This window comes from Bidens hawaiensis, unplaced genomic scaffold (assembly GCF_021521415.1).
Source record: "Bidens hawaiensis isolate Kalapana, Puna unplaced genomic scaffold, B.hawaiensis_p1.1 tig00018033_1, whole genome shotgun sequence".
NCBI classification, from domain to species: Eukaryota; Viridiplantae; Streptophyta; class Magnoliopsida; order Asterales; family Asteraceae; genus Bidens; species Bidens hawaiensis.
Window position 1 is genome coordinate 74,601 of NW_027492722.1, and position 18,838 is coordinate 93,438.

Sequence of the window (18,838 nt, forward strand, 5' to 3'; positions counted from 1 at the left end):
GTGCCTCATTAACTTTCAGCACACATAAAAACTACTGTACGCAAGTGAAAGCTTTTACTAAATTCATATATTTTATAAATCATCCGAATAAAAGGATAGTGGGGGAGGCTGGGTGGCGAATGTACGTAACATCGGTGAGTGATCAAATCTTCCTGTTCTTCACAATTTGAAAAAAATGTTAGAATTCCTTTGCATGAAGAAATTTGAGTGAATTAATTCTATTTCCATTCCATTTGTCAACCAAAACAAATTGTGCCAACCAACGTACACATTGAGATATAGAATTCAGATTCTAGTCACCCTTAAACTTATATTACATTTTTTTTTATTGTAACCAGTCCAAAAATATTTATCTCTTGGCTACAAGTTTCAAAACTATGCTAGCAATTGTCACAAGCATTATAACTTTTCTTAAAACTTAAGTTGCTTACATAAACTAACGACGTACACCCACACACTATTGATGGATCATGCACAATAATAAAATATCATAGATATAACGTGTCACATAAAGCATGCAATAGGATCTACAATCCCATGAATCCCCATATATATATTATCATAATAATATCGTCCTTTCTCAACAGCAATCTATTGATCTCCTAATAATCATCACATGCATAGATTTTCAAAATGACGCCGGAAACCATTAATCAAAATGAAGCCCAGATCATGAATCCTAAAAGATTCTCATTCTCAATCAAAGACTCCATCCGATACATGTTTCAAGGACATCGTTTGCTTTTTGTCCTCATCGGAATCGCCATTGCAGCTCTCGTTTCAAATATTGTCGTTGCATTACCCTCCATGTCTCCGCTGCAATATGAACAGATTTCTGGGTCGTTTTATGTTGCCGAGCTGACTTCGCTACCTCGTCGGATAGCCTACGAGCTTCATTCTGGCCACGTGAATGCCGGTAAGTATCTATGTCCCTTTCGCTTTGTTTTCTGTATTATGCATGTCTAGGGTTTATGTTATGATTTGTGGTAGCTAGGGATGAATATTAATTAATTCAAAACCAATAACATACGGTTCGGTTTCTGTTTTCCTTACGGTTAGGTTTCGGTTATGCTTCGTTAACCGAACCACACCGAATGGTTGAATTTATGGTCAAAATTCATTATTTTGGTCCAAAAGTTGCATGCTCTAAATTCATTAACAAGTGGTTAAAAAAAATTTAAGCCAAAAGTTTTAGACAAAAATTCATTAATTTAAAAGGGGTGTCCGTCATCGACTGGTCCCACAACCAACATGAAGGATGTAAATCACCATCTTCCAGAGTAGAGTAAATTGGATGGTGCCGGTGCAAGAGTTTGATCCCTAGTGAGACCTTTAATTTAACATTTTAGCCCAAATTTAAAACTGATAACCATAATTGAACCAAACTAATACGAAAAAACCAAATCAACGGTTTTCTGAAACGCTAACTTCGGTTTTGGTTAGCTTGAGCCTAAAATCGACTCATGCACCCCCCTAGTATTATGTGGCATTACGAATTTACTTAGACATTATAACTAAAGATAGATCAATCCATGTTTAAGATTAAGAATTCTAACATCTTTGTTTGTTCTTTTGAGAATGTCAAAACAGTTGTTAAAGTTTATCTTGATTGGATGTAGGTGGCAAGATCCCTCTGGGGTTAAAGTCGAAGAGTTTGAGGGTGCTAGTGACAGGTGGATCCGGGTTTGTTGGAAGCCATCTGGTGGACCGTTTGATGGCTCGTGGTGACAGTGTAATTGTAGTCGATAACCTTTTCACGGGTCGGAAAGATAACATCCTGCACCATCTTAGGAACCCTAGGTTTGAGCTCATTAGACATGATGTGGTGGAACCTATTTTGTTAGAGGTTGATCAAATATATCATCTTGCTTGCCCTGCTTCCCCGGTTCATTACAAATACAACCCCATCAAGACCATTATATCCTTTTAATCTATGGTATAAGCGGATTCTAAAAATATATAAATTTTGCTAAGGATCTTAATACTGGTGAATATGATGACACTCATTTTTATACGATTTCTAAAAAGCAAACAATCATTGAATCATACATATTATAGATTCACTAATTTTCACAATAAATTCTTTATGAGCATACTGATACTCTTAAACGAGTCCCCTAGAATAAATGAAATTGCTAATTCAAAATTTATGTGTAGAGTGTAGTTAGCATGTTGATTTGGGTTTTTATTAAGAATCCTTAACTAAGATAGAGATCACAAGACAAACGTGGTGGGAACGTTGAACATGCTAGGGCTCGCAAAGAGGGTCAATGCCCGATTCTTGTTAACGAGTACTAGTGAGGTCTATGGTGATCCCCTTGAACACCCACAAGTTGAGACCTATTGGGGCAATGTTAACCCCATCGGTGAGCCTATCTTTGATACACTACAGATTATCTTTGAAGTATATGATTTTTTTTTCACACCTTCTTTTTGGTTTTCTGTATATCATGAATACCATTGCTTTAGGTTGATGGATTAATCGGATTTGGGTACATTTATGGGCAGGTGTTAGAAGTTGTTATGATGAAGGCAAGCGAGTTGCGGAGACACTTACCATGGACTACCACAGAGGACTTAACCTTGAGGTTTATGATCTTCTTCCAATACTCGGCCAAAATTGCAAAGCTAGAAAATCTTATAATAACTTTTAGACTTAGGTTGTCTTGAAAATGGGTGATGACAACATGGGTCTTTCGGTTTGACATTGGGTACTTCTTTATGAGTTGCCAATATATATCACACCAGTGTTATGGGTTTTTGGTTAAATGAAGTCACTTTTTGAGAGACTAAAACACCCCTTTATCAAGTGACTATCTCAAATAACTTCAACAATAAAAATGTCATAACTCATTTCTCACATCTGAATGTTGCATATTACAAATTTCAGCCACCTAAAGTTACTGTTTTGGTTAGACTACCCCCGTTTCTCAAAGGGTTCTGCTATCGGTACGCCACCCAAAAGTGTACACCAAATTGCATGCATATCATATGGGCCTTATTCCCCCTTTTGCACTATGATACAAGCCATAAGATGCCATATGGGCGAAAAAGGTTGTACGTCTCGTACGACTTTGTCAGTTGTCACATCAGTTATTTCTTAGTTAGTCAAAAACACCACACGAGCCGTATAATTTAGCCTTCATACGACCCAAGTGACCTTTTCTCCCTACCATACGGGCTATATCACTATCAAAACGGTCCATTTGACCACTTTTTGCATACACTACGACCCATATGGGCCATATGAGACGTTGGTGGTGTCTAGATAATGCCATTGGTGTATAGAGTGGCCTTTCTCAAACCCATAATTTTCAGAACAGCTCACTTCGGTGAAATTAATAAATGACTACACTTGTCAGTCACTTCCTGACTTCATCACATAACATGTTTTTGATGAAACTGTTTGCAGGTCAGGATTGCTCGGATTTTCAACACATATGGACCGCGAATGTGCCTTGATGACGGGCGTGTTGTTTGCAATTTTGTGGCTCAGGTGCGTGTTTAGAAACTTAAGATCAGCAACTGATGAACTTTATAATCTTACATAGAATGTGAAAACATTAAACAATATGTTTGTTGTGATGTTGTATGCATGAACTAGGCCTTAAGGAAGGAACCGATGACTGTTTATGGTGACGGGAAGCAAACCAGAAGCTTCCAATATGTTTCCGACTTGGTAATTAAAGCTAGTTTTCGTCTTCACCGTCCAGTTTATGACTTACGAGCTTTATATCACAATAAATTTTGAAATATAATGTGTGTACCGAATGAAAAACAGGTAGAAGGTTTAATGAGGCTGATGGAAGGAGATCATGTTGGACCGTTTAATCTAGGCAACCCCAGTGAATTCACCATGCTCAAACTCGCAAAGGTTACCCTTTTCACCATCATTTTATTTGAAAACTTAAGCAAAATTGGATTTTAATAAATTCAAATCAAAACTCATTGACCGCTAATAAATTACACTAACAGTGTGACCAATGACACCTCTAACTTTCACAGTCGTTGCCAAAACAATCCCCCTTTCATAGGAATATCCCAAGCAAACGAAGAGTAATTAAGTTTGCTTCTAATTTCTACTTTATTGTTTCAAAACAATTCATGAACAATTAGCAGTCCATGGATCATAGTTTGAGCTATTAAAATCCAATTTGCCTAAAATTTAAAAGGTGGTTCGTTTAGATTTAAGAAATCATAAAAATCGTTATTGCAGGTGGTGCAAGACACGATTGATCCAAATGCAAGGATAGAATTTAGGCCAAATACGGAAGACGATCCCCACAAGAGGAAACCAGACATTTCAAGAGCTAAAGAGCTTCTAGGATGGCAGCCGATGGTGCCACTCCAGGAAGGACTTCCAATGATGGTATCAGATTTTCGGCAGCGCATCTTCGGCGACCTAAAAGAAGGTGGTAGCAGTACAAGCACATTTCCATCGGTGTAATGGATGTGTTTGGTTAGTAGAGATTAAAGACTAAAGAGAGACTATGTATAACTAAAGGCAAGAAAAGGTAAGCTGATCAACCAAAGGAAAAACATAGGAAGAAGTATATTGTGTATTATATAGAGGATACATAATAATAGAGAGAAGTCCAAAACCAACTACCAAAAGATCATCCAAGTTAATGTATTTGTATACATATGTCAGCAGGTTTGAGTGGGAGTACTCATGTATTTTATTTAAAATCTGAGTGGGTGTACTAATGTATTTGATTAAAAATCTATGTGATATTTTACATAGTTTACAGATGATTTTGTTCTTCGTTTACTTTCTATTTAACCACTGCAGCAAATACTGATAGGATAGGCGGTCTTTTATCCTAATTTCAAGTTTTATGGAACATTTTAGTCTAATTAACCTTGTGTCAGAATATAAAGTCACTACTGAAAAAGTTAATAGAAGATGGGAGATTATGTATCTTTGTATTTATTTTCATAAATATTAAAATGAATTACAAAGTCTCGTTTATAGTTTGTCAGGTTTGGACATTTCAGAGTTTCAACTGATTCATTGATATAAATATAGACAATGAAATAATGAAACCTGTATCGTAATTCTATAGGCAGAAATATATTTGAAACCACAATGGCATATAAGTAGAATTCAAATAATGAATTTTCATCTGACTTTCTCTTAATATGGTTATTTGTTTAGTTTGCCCCACTGCGCAGCAAGTATGTGGTTGTGACTCGAAGTATAACCAATTGCTTGAGTCTTCTTCACTATTTCACTTAATTTATGAGTGTTTCCGTTAGTATCCAGGTTGCTCGTGTCTGCACAAACTGTGGTGTCAATATGGGAGAATATTATTATGAAATTTGCAAATTCTTTGATGATGATGATGTATACACTAAGTCAATTCCTACAGGTTTAAAATCTGTTTATGTTTCCCTGATGCAAACTTTCACATTGCTGACCAGCAAGAGGCAGTTCCACTGTGTGATGATTGTGGGATTTGCAAGTCAGTAGGCCATGTGAAAAACCTTGCGTTATACCTATTTAGGTTTTTAACAGTGAATTTGATTATTGTTTATTGTGCATACGAGTTTCAAATCATTTATTTTCTTCAGAGTTGGTGGTCATCAGAATTTTTTCCACTGGAAAAAGTGCGGCATGCATCGATACCTTTGACTTTTGTTAGTCAAACCGAGTACCATTTTATCATCAAATGACATCACTTAAGGGTTGTTTTCTATATGCTTAATATTTCTGTTATAATGATTCATGTGTCGAAAACTTAAGGAAATGACATCACTTAAGGAAGTCATTTGACTTTTAATATTTTCACCACTGCATTTACAGTACCTGTTTGACTCACTGAAAGAGGCTATTGTCATGAAATGATTTGGAAGAGACTAGATGAGGTGATTTGTCTATTTAACCAATTTAATTTTCTTGAACTTTTACTATCATCAAGGGTTTACTTACATATATTGTCATATATTCAACTCCACATTGGTTAATCGCATAACAACACGCGCTGATGAGAGCCAGCTCAAGTTCACGTTTTCAAGTAGTTTCCAGAAGTTAGGCCTTTGTTTTTATCTGTTTGCAGCCCAAGTTAAAATGGGATTTTGCTGAGTACGTTTGTTTGTTTACACAATAACTTAAGGGTTTGGCCAAATTTATAACTAATGTGTCACATATCGTCTAATTAAGTTTCAGGTCTTCGGTTTAATTGCCTTTGGATAAGGTTTTGGTGTCCGCAACCTAGTTTTCTAAGGCACGCCTTATATTGGATTTACACATATTTCACTTAAATATATGATTCATTACCACAAACAAAGGAACACATTTTAAAATCCATACGCTTGTTTGGAGGCAACAATATATATATTCGAATTTATGTTTTAACTATAAGAATACCACGATTCAAATCCTCTCCTCCTTTGTCATTGCTTTCATTCAATTGCTAGTTTCAATCAAACAAACATGGTAGCTAATAGGGGTGTAAATGATTTGTGAGCAATTTGAGATTGAAGTAGTAAAACCTACAACAAAGCATATATAACCAATATGATTTAGCAGTTAAAATAAAAAATCTAAATACAAGACAAAATTAAAGGAAAAAAAGACTTTTAATAGTGTATAAACCATGGTGGTCAATATACTTGATTTCAAACCAACTAAACCCATAATCGAATCAAAATTGTTGCAAACCAAACCCCATCACATACTCGGTTTCTTGTTCAATTTTAACCTAAAACCAACTAGGTAATCAGTTTTTAATTCTACCAAAATGAATTCGGTTTAAACTAAGGAACCCGTATCACATACATATATTCAGTTATAGATTTTCCTATATGTGCAACACATTAAGCATTTAACCTACTACAAAACCGAGAAACATGAAATCCAAACCAATAAACACTCATCTTGTTAAACTTCTGATTTTCCGATATGATACCGAAACTAAACTAAACCGAATTAGAAATCGATTTTCGGGGTGGGGGTGGGGGTGGGGGTAGACTAGATGAAATGAAAGTATGAAACACAAACCAATCATTTGGATTCGTTTATCAAAACAGATAACAGAAAATACCAAATGCTTCCTTCATCTTCAACTCCTGCATCTTTCACTCACCATCTTCAAACTTAAAACCATGTCCACTTCTGCACTCTTCTACACCATCACACCCACTTATTCAACCTCAACCTTCAAGAATCTCTTATCTCCTCACTCCCCACACAAAATCCAACTAAACCCATCTCCATTTTCACTCCTCCCATTACATTTATCCAAAACCCACATCCAAAATCGAAAAAGATTCAATCTTGCAGCCACTTCAACCCCAATAACTCTTAATTCACCACCCAAATCATCATTCCGAGACAAACCCCCAAAAGATATCAACGTTTTAGTAGTGGGTTCAACCGGATACATCGGTAATTTTGTGGTCAAAGAATTGGTCAACCGAGGGTTTAATGTGATTGCAGTGTGCAGAGAAAGAAGTGGGATTAGAGGTAAAAACAGTAAAGAGGATACATTGAGTAAGCTTAATGGAGCTAATGTTTGTTTTTCAGATGTGACCCAATTGGATGTTTTACAAGAAAGTTTAAAGACTTTGGGGGTTTCTATTGATGTTGTGGTGTCTTGTTTAGCTAGTAGGTCTGGTGGTGTTAAAGATTCTTGGAAGATTGATTATGAAGCTACAAAGAACAGTCTTGTAGCCGGTAAGAGTTTCGGCGCGAAACATTTTGTTTTGTTGTCTGCGATTTGTGTGCAAAAGCCCCTTCTTGAATTCCAACGAGCGAAACTGAAATTCGAAGCGGAATTGGTCGAAGAAGTGGAGAAAGATGATGGTTTTAGTTATAGCATTGTGCGGCCGACGGCTTTTTTTAAAAGTTTAGGGGGGCAAGTTGAGCTTGTGAAAGATGGGAAGCCATATGTGATGTTTGGTGATGGGAAGTTGTGTGCTTGTAAGCCGATAAGCGAGCCGGATTTGGCTTCGTTTATTGCGGACTGTGTGCTGAAACCAGACAAGATTAATAAGATTTTACCGATTGGTGGGCCCGGGAAGGCGTTGACACCGTTGGAACAAGGGGAAATGTTGTTTAGACTGGCAGGAAAGAAACCGAATTTTATTAAAGTTCCGATTGAAATAATGGATTTTGTGATTGGGATTCTTGATTTTCTTGTAAACATATTTCCTTCGTTGGAGGACGCGGCTGAGTTTGGGAAAATTGGGAGGTATTATGCGGCCGAAAGTATGCTTATTTATGATCCAGAAACAAAGCAGTACAGTGACGAGGGGACGCCGAGTTATGGGAAGGATACATTGGAAGATTTCTTTAAAAAGGTGCTTGAAGAAGGGATGGCAGGGCAAGAACTAGGAGAACAAACAATTTTCTGAAAGTTTTGAGTTTGTGATTGTTTTAAAGGTGTGTACTTTGCAATATACTGTGAGTTATACGCCATTTTTGGATATATGATGTCAATTGTATAATATTGCTACACTTGCTTTCCAATTTGTGACTAGAAATCTGAGCAGTTTCTTGTGTCATGTTAGTGTGGTTCTCATTCTCAAGTTGAATGTTATGGGCTTTTGGATTTGTGAATCTAGTTGAACACTTTATTGAAATTCATTATTTAACATATATACATTTTATAGCTGTTATGCCAATGGGTAGAGTTGCTTGAATTTGCCAATATTTAAGTACGTGACTAGCAATGAGATTATTTGGAAAAGGAAAATTCAGGTTTGGGACATGAATGGTAACAGGTGATGTTTGTCTGATTGTTCAAAACCGATCTCATACTCGTCTACCCACATCAAAATCGAATATAATAATTTCTCCTCTCAACCCTTAACCCTCATTAATTCATAATTCAAATCAATAACTTCTTTTTATATCAGATTCGTAACTTCTTTTGATGTTCTTGAGTTTAATACACAAAACTCTTGTTAGAAATATGTTTTACACACATTTAATCCACTTGATTTCATGCTATGAGTGTATTAATGTGTGCTCTTGCATGTTGCGGACGTTTTAATTTGTGTATTGATAGGTGGTGTCATGATTTATTGGTCTAGTGATATGGTGCCCTCCTACAAATGTGAGGTAACGGTGGTCTTAATGAACAAGTGGGTGCAAAGCTAAGGCAAAAAGGAGAGGCCCAAGAGGGTCCCCCTGTTGAACCCCAGTGGTGGATTTAATGAAAGTATCACCCACATATAACCTAGCCGACTGTCCATATAAAAAATCCACCCAAAGAGAAATGGAAGGACATCGACTCCGAACCTCATGTAGAAGGGTCGTCCTATCTACTGAGTTGAAGGCATTGGAGAAATCAACAGTAAGCATAGCCAATGACCCATCCGAATGAAACTGATTTAGAAACCTGTTCGCGCTATGAAGCACGGCCTCTGCCCCACTGGGGACTCCCACCCCAAATTGAAAGTCACCGAGGTATTTAACCATCTCCTTCCCGACACCCCTCATAGCCACCTTAGAGACCAACCGCCTCCAAATGGCCCCAACGGCAATAGGTCTAATCCCATTGTCCAGTTTAAGCAACGGCGTAATTGGGGCAGACGCAACAAACTCTGCCAACACCTTAGGACACCTTCCCCCAAAAAATAAATTAACCACCGCAGAGATAGCCTTGAGCAAACCATCCGCAATCGGAGACCCCTCTCCGCACAACGCATCTAAAATGTGTTGGGCTCGCAAACCGTCCCGCCCACACGAAGTCCCTTTAGGGAAAGACTTAATGCACCCAAGCACACTATCAACGTCCACGACAAGGGGAGACTCAAAAAGCAAGGAAGCAGGCATAATCGGAGGTGCCATGATGGGATGCTTAGACAACAAAGCGTTCAAAGTATCCTTACCGAAAGGTGCAACCCCTGAAGAGCATAATACCTTGACCGCAGCAGTGAAATGCCCGTCCACAACTTTTCGCAAACATTGTTTAACATTGGCGCCCAACCCGGCGTTGTCAGACTCGGGTACAAACGCATCACCACCCGGGGCATCTCCTAGGGGTTGGTTAAAAAGCGATATAAGGAGCTCAAAGAAACCGTCACGGTCACCCCAAGCGGATAGCGACCGTTGAATAATTCGGCATTGCTCAGACTTTCTATTGCCAGACCTGCGTTGCTGACGATTAGAAGGTCTGAAAACTCGTAAGGTGCAACGTGGTAACAACAACAGTTTCACCCACGCCTCAACAGACTCTGGCATAGCCGCCACCTTACCCAGAGCACCCACTAAGGCTTGGGAAAAAGCCATACGACAACTATGAGGAATGTTTTTAACAGTCGTAATAGGAAGAGTGAAGACACGCTCAAGGAGAGCTACATCCACCTCCACCCTTCCCACCGCGACAACTTCCCTCCCAACATGTGGCTTCGCAATCCCCACTATATATTCCTCCACATCTCCCGTGACACACTTGTACCAGACCGACCCGTCATCATGATGGCACCCCCGACGGAGAGCATGTGACTCCATACACGCTCCACACATCCACCTACGCGAGACCTTTAAAGCCTCACCAACCGAAATAAACAAATCCAAATTTGTCGAGATCGCCTCCCGTAAGATCTCTTTCTTGTCATCCGATGACAAATGAAGCCGCTTAATATGTGCGGCCAATCGAACCCCCTTGGACCCCGGTAATCCATCGGGGCAACAGTGGAAGCCTCTAAACGGACACGGCCAAACAACCTCCTCAATAGCCCCGGTCATACCACCCCCCGACCCACAAAACACCCCGGTAGCCAAGTACCACACCAAGAAAAATAATAATAAAACAAAACTCGAGTTGAGTTTGAGGAATGAACACCCGAACCAAAGAGGAAGGAGGAGAGCAACCACCCGTTGCCCTCCCCTCCTCAAAACACCAAAAACAAAGATTATTTCATTGAGGCGTTTTGTCAAACACCTGGCGGGCAAACTATTTTCTTCAAAATTTTAGTTGATGATGATTCCTTTGTATTGCAATCAATGCTGGTAGCTTCTGGTTATAATTGAAAGACAAAACTGAAGTAGAGGTTGAGATAGGAACGGTAGAACTGACAAGGTCGAAGATTGCAGGAGGACCTCCAATGATTGCAGACGCTTGGTAGTTTATTAATTCAAATCAATAACTTCTTTTTATATCAGATTCGTAACTTCTTTTGATGTTCTTGAGTTTAATACACAAAACTCTTGTTAGAAATATGTTTTACACACATTCAAACCACTTGATTTCATGCTATGAGTGTATTAATGTGTGCTCTTGCATGTTGCGGACGTTTTAATTTGTGTATTGATCGGTGGTGTCATGATTTATTGGTCTAGTGATATGGTGCCCTCCTACAAATGTGAGGTAACGGTGGTCTTTAGTAACAAGTGGGTGATGGTGGATAGTAGAGTTAAACTAGAGGTGGATGGTAGCGTTTGAAGGCGATTTAGGTGAATCAAAATACAATATTTCATTCCACAAGAAGATATACAAGATACTGCATTCTCCTCACAAGTGAATTCTAATCATCTCAAATTTCAATTGTTTTTAAAAAATTAAGAACCAAAATAATTCTTATGGTATCTATGACTTGGCACAAAGTCAATGGACTCTGTTTTAGTATTATAAATTTAAAGAAACACATTTTTTCTCACAGTGTTAAATAATAAAAATAAGAATTTAGTTTTTTATTTTATTATATTTTATTTAAATCATTTTATCTCAAACATTCCAAACAAAATGTGGAATTAAAGAAGAAAGTGGTGTGAAAGATTAGCACAAAAACTGAAAACAAGAAATCATATCTTGTCACTAAAGTTCTAAAATGGTATCTCTCTAAGCATCAAAGTACTTCAATTTTAAACTGTTTAAGAACAACTAAATTAATAATTACATCAAAACATGTTACAAAATAGTAATACTCTTCATTTTATAACAAGTACACGTGAATCCATATTCTAGTTTCATTATATCCGATATAAGAGATATTAAACAAAAAATTATTTGAATTAGAAACCAAACTATTAGAATTGTATTTTGTTTTGACACCTAGGATCCCCTATATAAACATGCATATGTGGACCTTCAATAACACACATTTTCAATTGAATTACTAAATTTACAGATATGGAGATGCAGCACAAAGAAGGGATCATGATCACCGAGGAGGTGGCAATTGGAGGAGGAAGGCTGAGGCGTACGGATCTGGTGGCGAGGGTTCTAGCGTTGCTGCTAACTCTGGCAGCAGCCGTTGTTCTCGGGGTAAATAAACAAACAACAACCATAACTGTGGCAATCGCCCCTTCTATGCCACCGGTTAAGATGCCGGTCACTGCAAAATGGCTTCACATGTCTGCTTTTGTGTATGTACTCTCAATCTCCCCTAATTTGTGATTTTATCAAGTTTATTATCTATTTTATTTATTATTATTTGATTTATTAGTTATTTTTAAAATTTGTTTGTTAGCCGACTGTTATTCTCTCTTTATTTTGAATATCAGAACTAGTTGATTAGCTTTATCGTTATCTTTTTCGATCTAATCTCTTTATACATATATAGAAAGATTTTGTTTGCAATTATTCAATACACTAAAATATCATTCAATAGTATTGTTTAGTGTTTATGAATTATTTTAATGAACAAGATCTGTATTAATTGTAGAATTATCTTATCTAGTTCCATTTTAATTATTTGATATTATAGGTTCTTTGTTATCATAAATGCAATAGCATGTTGTTACGCAACGATCTCTTTGATCCTTACATTGGCAACGAAAGGTAGAAAGAAGAACGTATTAATGATGGTAACTATTTTCGATCTAGTAGTGGTGGCGCTCCTCTTCTCAGCTATTGGTGCCGGTGGTGGTGTTGGTGTAATTGGCTACACCGGCAACTCACATGTTCGATGGCAAAAAGTATGTAACGTGTTTGATAAATTTTGCAACCAGGTGGTGGTGGCGATGGTGTTATCGTTCATTGGATGCATAGCGTATCTTCTACTTGCCATCTTTGGTGTTTGCAAGAAGCTTTAAGTATCACTTTATATGTTAATTATACTTTCTTTGACAAACTATTGATTCAACTGTAAAATTAAGCTGTGTGTGTTGTATTTATAATGGCATTTTGTTTAAATCTAAATATATAATCTGAGAACTTGTTCTTTTAAAGTCCATATAATAAATCAAAAAATGCAAATATCTTTATTGTTATAAATCAAGTAACTAGCTAATTAATAAAACAAAAATTAGTCAACAACATGGTTTATAAGACTAAATGCTTTGAAGTTGTTCTTGATCTAAAGTACACTATCGAAATTTTGGTTACCAAGTTGGTTCGAAAACTCGAAACTATGAAAACACATGGTCACTTTGGTGATTAAGGTGGTAAGGTTGTGAGAAAACACCTGGAATAATGTTGCATTTTGATATCTTCTAGATATACTAATTATACATATAGCCTAAGATTTCCCCACAAGCTAAGGATGGGAATGGCCTTTGGTTTGAAACGTGAAAAGAATTTGAGTATGATTCTTTTACAAGATCTGGCATTTGGCAACGACAATGGTGGATCGTGGTCAGGAGAGTCTTGTTTTGGTCGCTTTGTACCAAGAGTATGCCATTTACAGGTTGAGATTTTTGATAGGTACACCGTTGGCTATGTCGTGGCTCACGCTTATTAGAAACAAACTGAGATTGGTCTAGAGTACATTACTTACGGAATTTGACTAAAACTCCACCTTAAATGTTTTCGACACAAATCAGGAATCTTTCTTGGAAATTTAAAATTTACTATGTTTATGAGACTGATCGTGTTCCAACAAATATTCTGACAGAAACCACTACCAGACGATTGCTCTAGAATCAACCTTGGAAAAGTCCGTCAGCGATAGTTATTCGTCTATTAACACCGATGGAGAATAAAATCATTATAGCTTCCGGTCGGATCACCGTCAGAATAAAGTTTTTAAAGGTAATTTGATTAAGGAAGATTTGATGGCATCCGTCAATAACAAACCGACAAATGTTTTCGACAGAAAATATTCGTCGATGGTATCCCAGTTTTCTTGTTTGTGTCTGGAACATAGATCATAATAGTGTTTTGAAAGATTGAAGCAACCTTTATACATATAATTGTAATAAAAGCTGTTTATTATTTCTTTGATTTATTGTAACAGTTTAAGTACTTTGGGGGGGGGGGGGGGGGCTCGGCATATGGGGTTTAAGGTTGAAAGGGTCTGCCAGGAACACCACCGCAACTGCCTCCTTCGTGCCAGATGGGATCATTTCTGAAAGAGACCTGTTGGCTTTAATTACTTAAATAATATTTATATAGATTGAGTCTTTGTATTTAACGATGCCGTGTATCTGAAGGGTGTGGCGGAATGTTCACGGAGATTACTAATTAAGTAATTATTAAAAAAATATTCTTACGATCTAACCTATGCGGGTCAAACAAACACTATAAATAAGGACAGAGAGGAATACTACAAGAAAGACATGGTTAAAGGCTACTGATAGTTAAGTAATCATGTCTGCAGGTTTGGCTGTTGCTTTTATAGTACTTGGGATATTCATTTTGGTGGCCATCGTTATAGTAGTTAATGTATGCCACCACAAACAAGAAGATAAGTCTCCTGATATTCAGCAACCCTTGTTGAAGAATAATCGCAAAAGTCCAAACATTCGTCTATCTAACGAGAGAGACGAGGAGTCAGTAGAAGGTCGAAGCAATCAAGACGAGAAAGATGACCAAAAGAAACAAAGTCGGAAGGAGAAAGATAAAGGTCAAGAACATGGTGTGTATGTAGTCGAGTATTTTGGTTTATATGACGGCGGTGGAAGTGGGTGTGGCGGTGGTTGTGGGGGTGATTGAAGACTTAATGATCGGTTTAATTGTTACAGATTTATGTTTTCTAACCATACATTTAAGCTCGAGGGTTAGGCTCGATTTACTTAGATTAAACACAAGCAAAACTAACAAGTAGCTAGAAGTAAATAGCCCTACCAAAATTTCACAGAATGATCACAAATGTGTTTAGTCTTTAGTTTGGACAAGTCCAAAACGAATTGAGCAATGGGTTCTTCTGTTTTGAACTAGGTTTCGAAAAACGGACCGGCAACAGCAAGACAGGAAACCGGGATAGAGACTTGTATGTTTTTATAGGTCAAACCAGCGGTTCGTATATCAGTTATTCGGGTATTTCGCATCGATTTATTCAGATTTGAAAATTTTGTCCCTAACCAGTATCCAAACCGAAGCTGAATTCGCAATTGTTTAACCAAACTGAATTCAATACAGTTAAAAACCAAATTCAATTTGGATTTGTCCCTTTTCAGTTTTCAGCTTTTAAACATGCGACTTCAACCTGTATTGCCCTTTTGACCCGTTTGTGATGACGAATAACCAAAATCAATCCATTAATGATCTATTCCACCGACCACCGTGGAGTTTTGCAACAAAAGTCATTTAACCGGTGATTTCAAATAAAAAGATACAATAATGCGCAGTCTTGGTAGACAAATGTGTGTGGGTAACAGAAGGTTTATTAAGTAGAAAAGCAGCTTTTAATACATTCTCCTTTGCATATATAGATTGATAAAATGATACCAAACATAATTTCATACACTAATAACACTGCAGAAAGCAAACCTTATAACAATTGCCACTCTGAATCGCCATACAAAACACAAGCACCACCACAATTCTAGGCTAAAAGATTTATATTTATCTAACACTGAACTCATCATCTCTGATTCTAACATATTAACACTTGTTTACTTTAAATTCACAACCATATTTCTTGCTAAAAATTTGCTACTTATATTTATTTAACCCCAAACGCGTCATCTCTGATTATAATATATTAACTTAACCTGTTTACTTCAAATTCACAACAAAACACCAACTTGGGATGCCCTTACTTTTATCCAACCATAACTAATTACAATTTATAAAGCCAGTCGCCAACTCACCATAACGATACAAGTACATAGATCTCCCTGTATAAACAGGGAGACGTGAAAAAAAATTGAACATAAATGTAGATAGCTAACTAAAATCAGATAACTACCATAACCAACTGTCAGCGACTAACTAAACTGAAATGCTTACATACACTAACATTGGGTGCACCCTGAACCCCCCCACCTATATGGGTCGGGTCACCTTCCTAGTGTACAAGCACTACCAGGGCTACTTTAATCAATATTCACTTGTACCAAGTTTATAAAACCTTGAGAGTTGCCTAAATATACAAAAAGTACATCCTTCTATAAACTTCTGTATAGAATCTTAACTCCCAAGATGAATATACAAATACTATAAATGCAAATACATGAAAGATTTACAAAACGCCATAACTTCTTTATAAAAAATAAAACTGTGTTATGCAAATGAACCAAAAGTAAGCTGCAAGAAACTACTAAACTAGCATATTATAAAGGTTTGACCACAGTATATTTCAATTTGTTTCTTTAAAAGATAGTCACATTATATACACAACAAGCATCCAGGAACATGCATGTACTGAAAGTCGAAAACTAAAGAACACATCAAACTACTTACCAAATAATCGACGAACCAAATTTAAAAACACTTTCGCAACTTCAAGTTAACCGTCTCATCAGTCCTCATCATCTTCAATGTCCCATGTAAGATCTTCTTCCTCAGCAACACTCAACTGTTTCAACTGTTTCTGCAACTCTGCTCTATCAGCACTTCCATGGCTGCCAGTGCCACGAGAGACCACCTTATCCTTATCCTTATTCTCATCACCACTTCCAATATCTTCAATCTCATCCCACCCGTCTTCCTCAGGCGACGGTTGACTAGAAACAACCGTAATATCACTATCTTTATCTGTTTTCAAATCTGATTTAGCTTCTGCTTCACTCGGTTTCTCATTTTCTGTTTGAGAACTAACATCTTTCTTCTCCAAACTCTTATCTTCCTCTATAACACATTCCTTCTCATCAACTTTCAAACCAGACTCTGCTTTCTCTTCATAATCGTCTTCATCCACGTCCCAACTCAACTCCTCATCCTCCTCACCCGAAATCGCTCTCTTCACAAGCTTAACCCTCGCCTCCTCCGCCATCTTAACTTTATAAACCCTATAAAAATACCTAAGCCAAAACAAATTCTCATCAAGTCTTGAAGGCACAATCTCTCTATATATCTCCCCAACCACCCCATCCTTGTCACTCATCACCTCGTCAATTTCCCCCAATTTCTCGTCAAACCGAAACCCTAACTTCCACTCATCATATTCTACATCATCTGGATCATTCAAATACGTATTCATATCACTCTGAACCATTCTAATTTGTGCATCAAGTCTACTATAAGGCTTACTAATAACATCACCTCTTAGATTATTATTATTATTATTATTATTATTATTATTATCGATTGATAGAATAGAGTCCTTACTACTGGCAATGATTTCAGTAACGGTTGAGCCGAGATCATCGATGGCTTGACCAACGGACTCGAGCGACTCCTGAGCCAAGCCGGCGCCGGCTTCGAGCGAAGTCGGCAGGTCCTTAACGGCATCGAGGATGACGGCGGTTTCCTTCTTGATGCCGGAGCTGAATTCCTCGAGATCACGGCGGTAGGTTTCAATGACAGATTCGGATTTGGAGGCTAGGGTTTTCATTAAGGTGGAACCGAAGGTCCATGCGGAAGTGATGGATGGGATGCTTGGGCTAGGATCCGGATCGGGTTCGGATTCGGGGCTAGAAGGTTCCGGGTCGTCGGAGAAAACGGATTGGAAGAAGTTCATTGGCGGTAGAAGTGGAGATGGAGGTGCAGATGTTATTTTTATCAGATGTTTTGCTTGTTGGTGGATGAAGGTGATGTTTATAAGTTTAAAAAACAATTTATGTTTTTTAATAAATAATATATTTTATTTCTTTATTCTTTTTCTATCTTTTAAATTGTAAAACTATTTATATTTTTTTAGTAAGTAATATATTTTATTCTTTTTAAGAAGATACTCTTAGGTCTTAACTCTTTGTTCTGAGTTTCATTTCATTTAAAAGAGAAAATGCAAGAAAAATAAGAGATGGAAAATATTAGTTATGTTCTTGAGTTACATTTAAGGAAGGAAAAATTAAAAAGGGGCGATGTGTTATTGAGTATCATTTACATTATATTCTTGAATTTTTTATTTAAGGGTTTGGAAAATAAAAGATAAGAAAATTTTTCTTGTTTCATTCTTGAGTTTATTTTTTAAAAGAAAAGAAAGAGAATGGAAAGAAAAGTGAGGCCTCTTTTCCTTCAAAACTTTTCGGCCAAATATGGCCTGACTGTGAAGGAAAAGTTTATGTATTACTAATTTACTCATCTTTTCCTTCCTAACTAACTCAAGAGTGAGGACATAATTGTAAAGTTACCATTTTTTTTCCTATCTTTTCCTTCCTATCTAACTTAAGAATGTAACTAACACTTTCTTTTCTTTTTCTTTAACTCGAGAATGTCTTTTAAGTTTATAATTTCTTTTCCTTTCTTCCTTTATCCAATCTTATCATTTCTTTTCCTTATATTTTAAACCCGAGAATGCAGTGTTAGGGAAAGAAAAGAATGGAAAAGGTAGGAAAGAAAAGATTTGTTGTATTTCTGAGTTTCATTTTAAGGATGAAAAGGGAAGAAATTAGGAAATTGTGTGTTCCCGAGTTGCATTAAAGGAATGAAATGGTAGGAATTAGAAGGAAAAGTAAGGGTAAAATGGAAGATTTTGTTCCTTTCCAATTTGAAAGGAAATGAATGAAAAGAAAGTTAGTGAAGAAAAGAAAAGAAAGGATTCTTTTCCTTTTCTTTCTTTCGTTTAAAGATCTCTGGAACATAACAGTAAGGGTAAGCAACTTAACCATCATAATCGT

General features: G+C 37.0%; 4 protein-coding genes across 4 annotated transcripts; 3 read left to right on the forward strand and 1 right to left on the reverse strand.

Annotated features, from left to right (window-relative positions):
• Nucleotides 1-633: 633 nt before the first annotated feature.
• LOC143555263 (UDP-glucuronic acid decarboxylase 4-like) lies at nucleotides 634-4,540 on the forward strand. Its single transcript, XM_077044847.1, has 8 exons — nucleotides 634-916; nucleotides 1,620-1,918; nucleotides 2,219-2,366; nucleotides 2,509-2,588; nucleotides 3,413-3,496; nucleotides 3,605-3,679; nucleotides 3,782-3,874; nucleotides 4,217-4,540. The coding sequence occupies exons 1-8, from the start codon at nucleotides 634-636 to the stop codon at nucleotides 4,445-4,447; spliced, it is 1,293 nt and encodes a 430-aa protein (XP_076900962.1). The 3' UTR covers nucleotides 4,448-4,540.
• A 2,502-nt stretch (nucleotides 4,541-7,042) lies between these two features.
• Nucleotides 7,043-8,454, forward strand: LOC143555262 (divinyl chlorophyllide a 8-vinyl-reductase, chloroplastic-like). Its single transcript, XM_077044846.1, has one exon. It carries the CDS (start codon nucleotides 7,108-7,110, stop codon nucleotides 8,356-8,358), a length of 1,251 nt encoding a protein of 416 aa, XP_076900961.1. The 5' UTR covers nucleotides 7,043-7,107; the 3' UTR covers nucleotides 8,359-8,454.
• Nucleotides 8,455-12,083: 3,629 nt separating this feature from the next.
• LOC143555264 (CASP-like protein 1E2) lies at nucleotides 12,084-12,988 on the forward strand. Its single transcript, XM_077044848.1, has 2 exons — nucleotides 12,084-12,319; nucleotides 12,661-12,988. The coding sequence occupies exons 1-2, from the start codon at nucleotides 12,084-12,086 to the stop codon at nucleotides 12,986-12,988; spliced, it is 564 nt and encodes a 187-aa protein (XP_076900963.1).
• A 3,590-nt stretch (nucleotides 12,989-16,578) lies between these two features.
• LOC143555265 (uncharacterized) lies at nucleotides 16,579-17,739 on the reverse strand. Its single transcript, XM_077044849.1, has one exon. The coding sequence runs from the start codon at nucleotides 17,737-17,739 to the stop codon at nucleotides 16,579-16,581; it is 1,161 nt and encodes a 386-aa protein (XP_076900964.1).
• Nucleotides 17,740-18,838: the final 1,099 nt, after the last annotated feature.

Coding starts and splice junctions, on each gene's coding strand:
- LOC143555262 (XM_077044846.1), top strand. CDS start 7,108: ATGTCCACTTCTGCACTCTTCTACACCATCACACCCACTTATTCAACC.
- LOC143555264 (XM_077044848.1), top strand. CDS start 12,084: ATGGAGATGCAGCACAAAGAAGGGATCATGATCACCGAGGAGGTGGCA. Junction 12,320..12,660: donor CTTCACATGTCTGCTTTTGT/GTATGTACTCTC, acceptor TTGATATTATAG/GTTCTTTGTTATCATAAATG.
- LOC143555265 (XM_077044849.1), bottom strand. CDS start 17,739: ATGAACTTCTTCCAATCCGTTTTCTCCGACGACCCGGAACCTTCTAGC.
- LOC143555263 (XM_077044847.1), top strand. CDS start 634: ATGACGCCGGAAACCATTAATCAAAATGAAGCCCAGATCATGAATCCT. Junction 2,367..2,508: donor GGGCAATGTTAACCCCATCG/GTGAGCCTATCT, acceptor ATTTATGGGCAG/GTGTTAGAAGTTGTTATGAT. Junction 3,875..4,216: donor CCATGCTCAAACTCGCAAAG/GTTACCCTTTTC, acceptor TCGTTATTGCAG/GTGGTGCAAGACACGATTGA.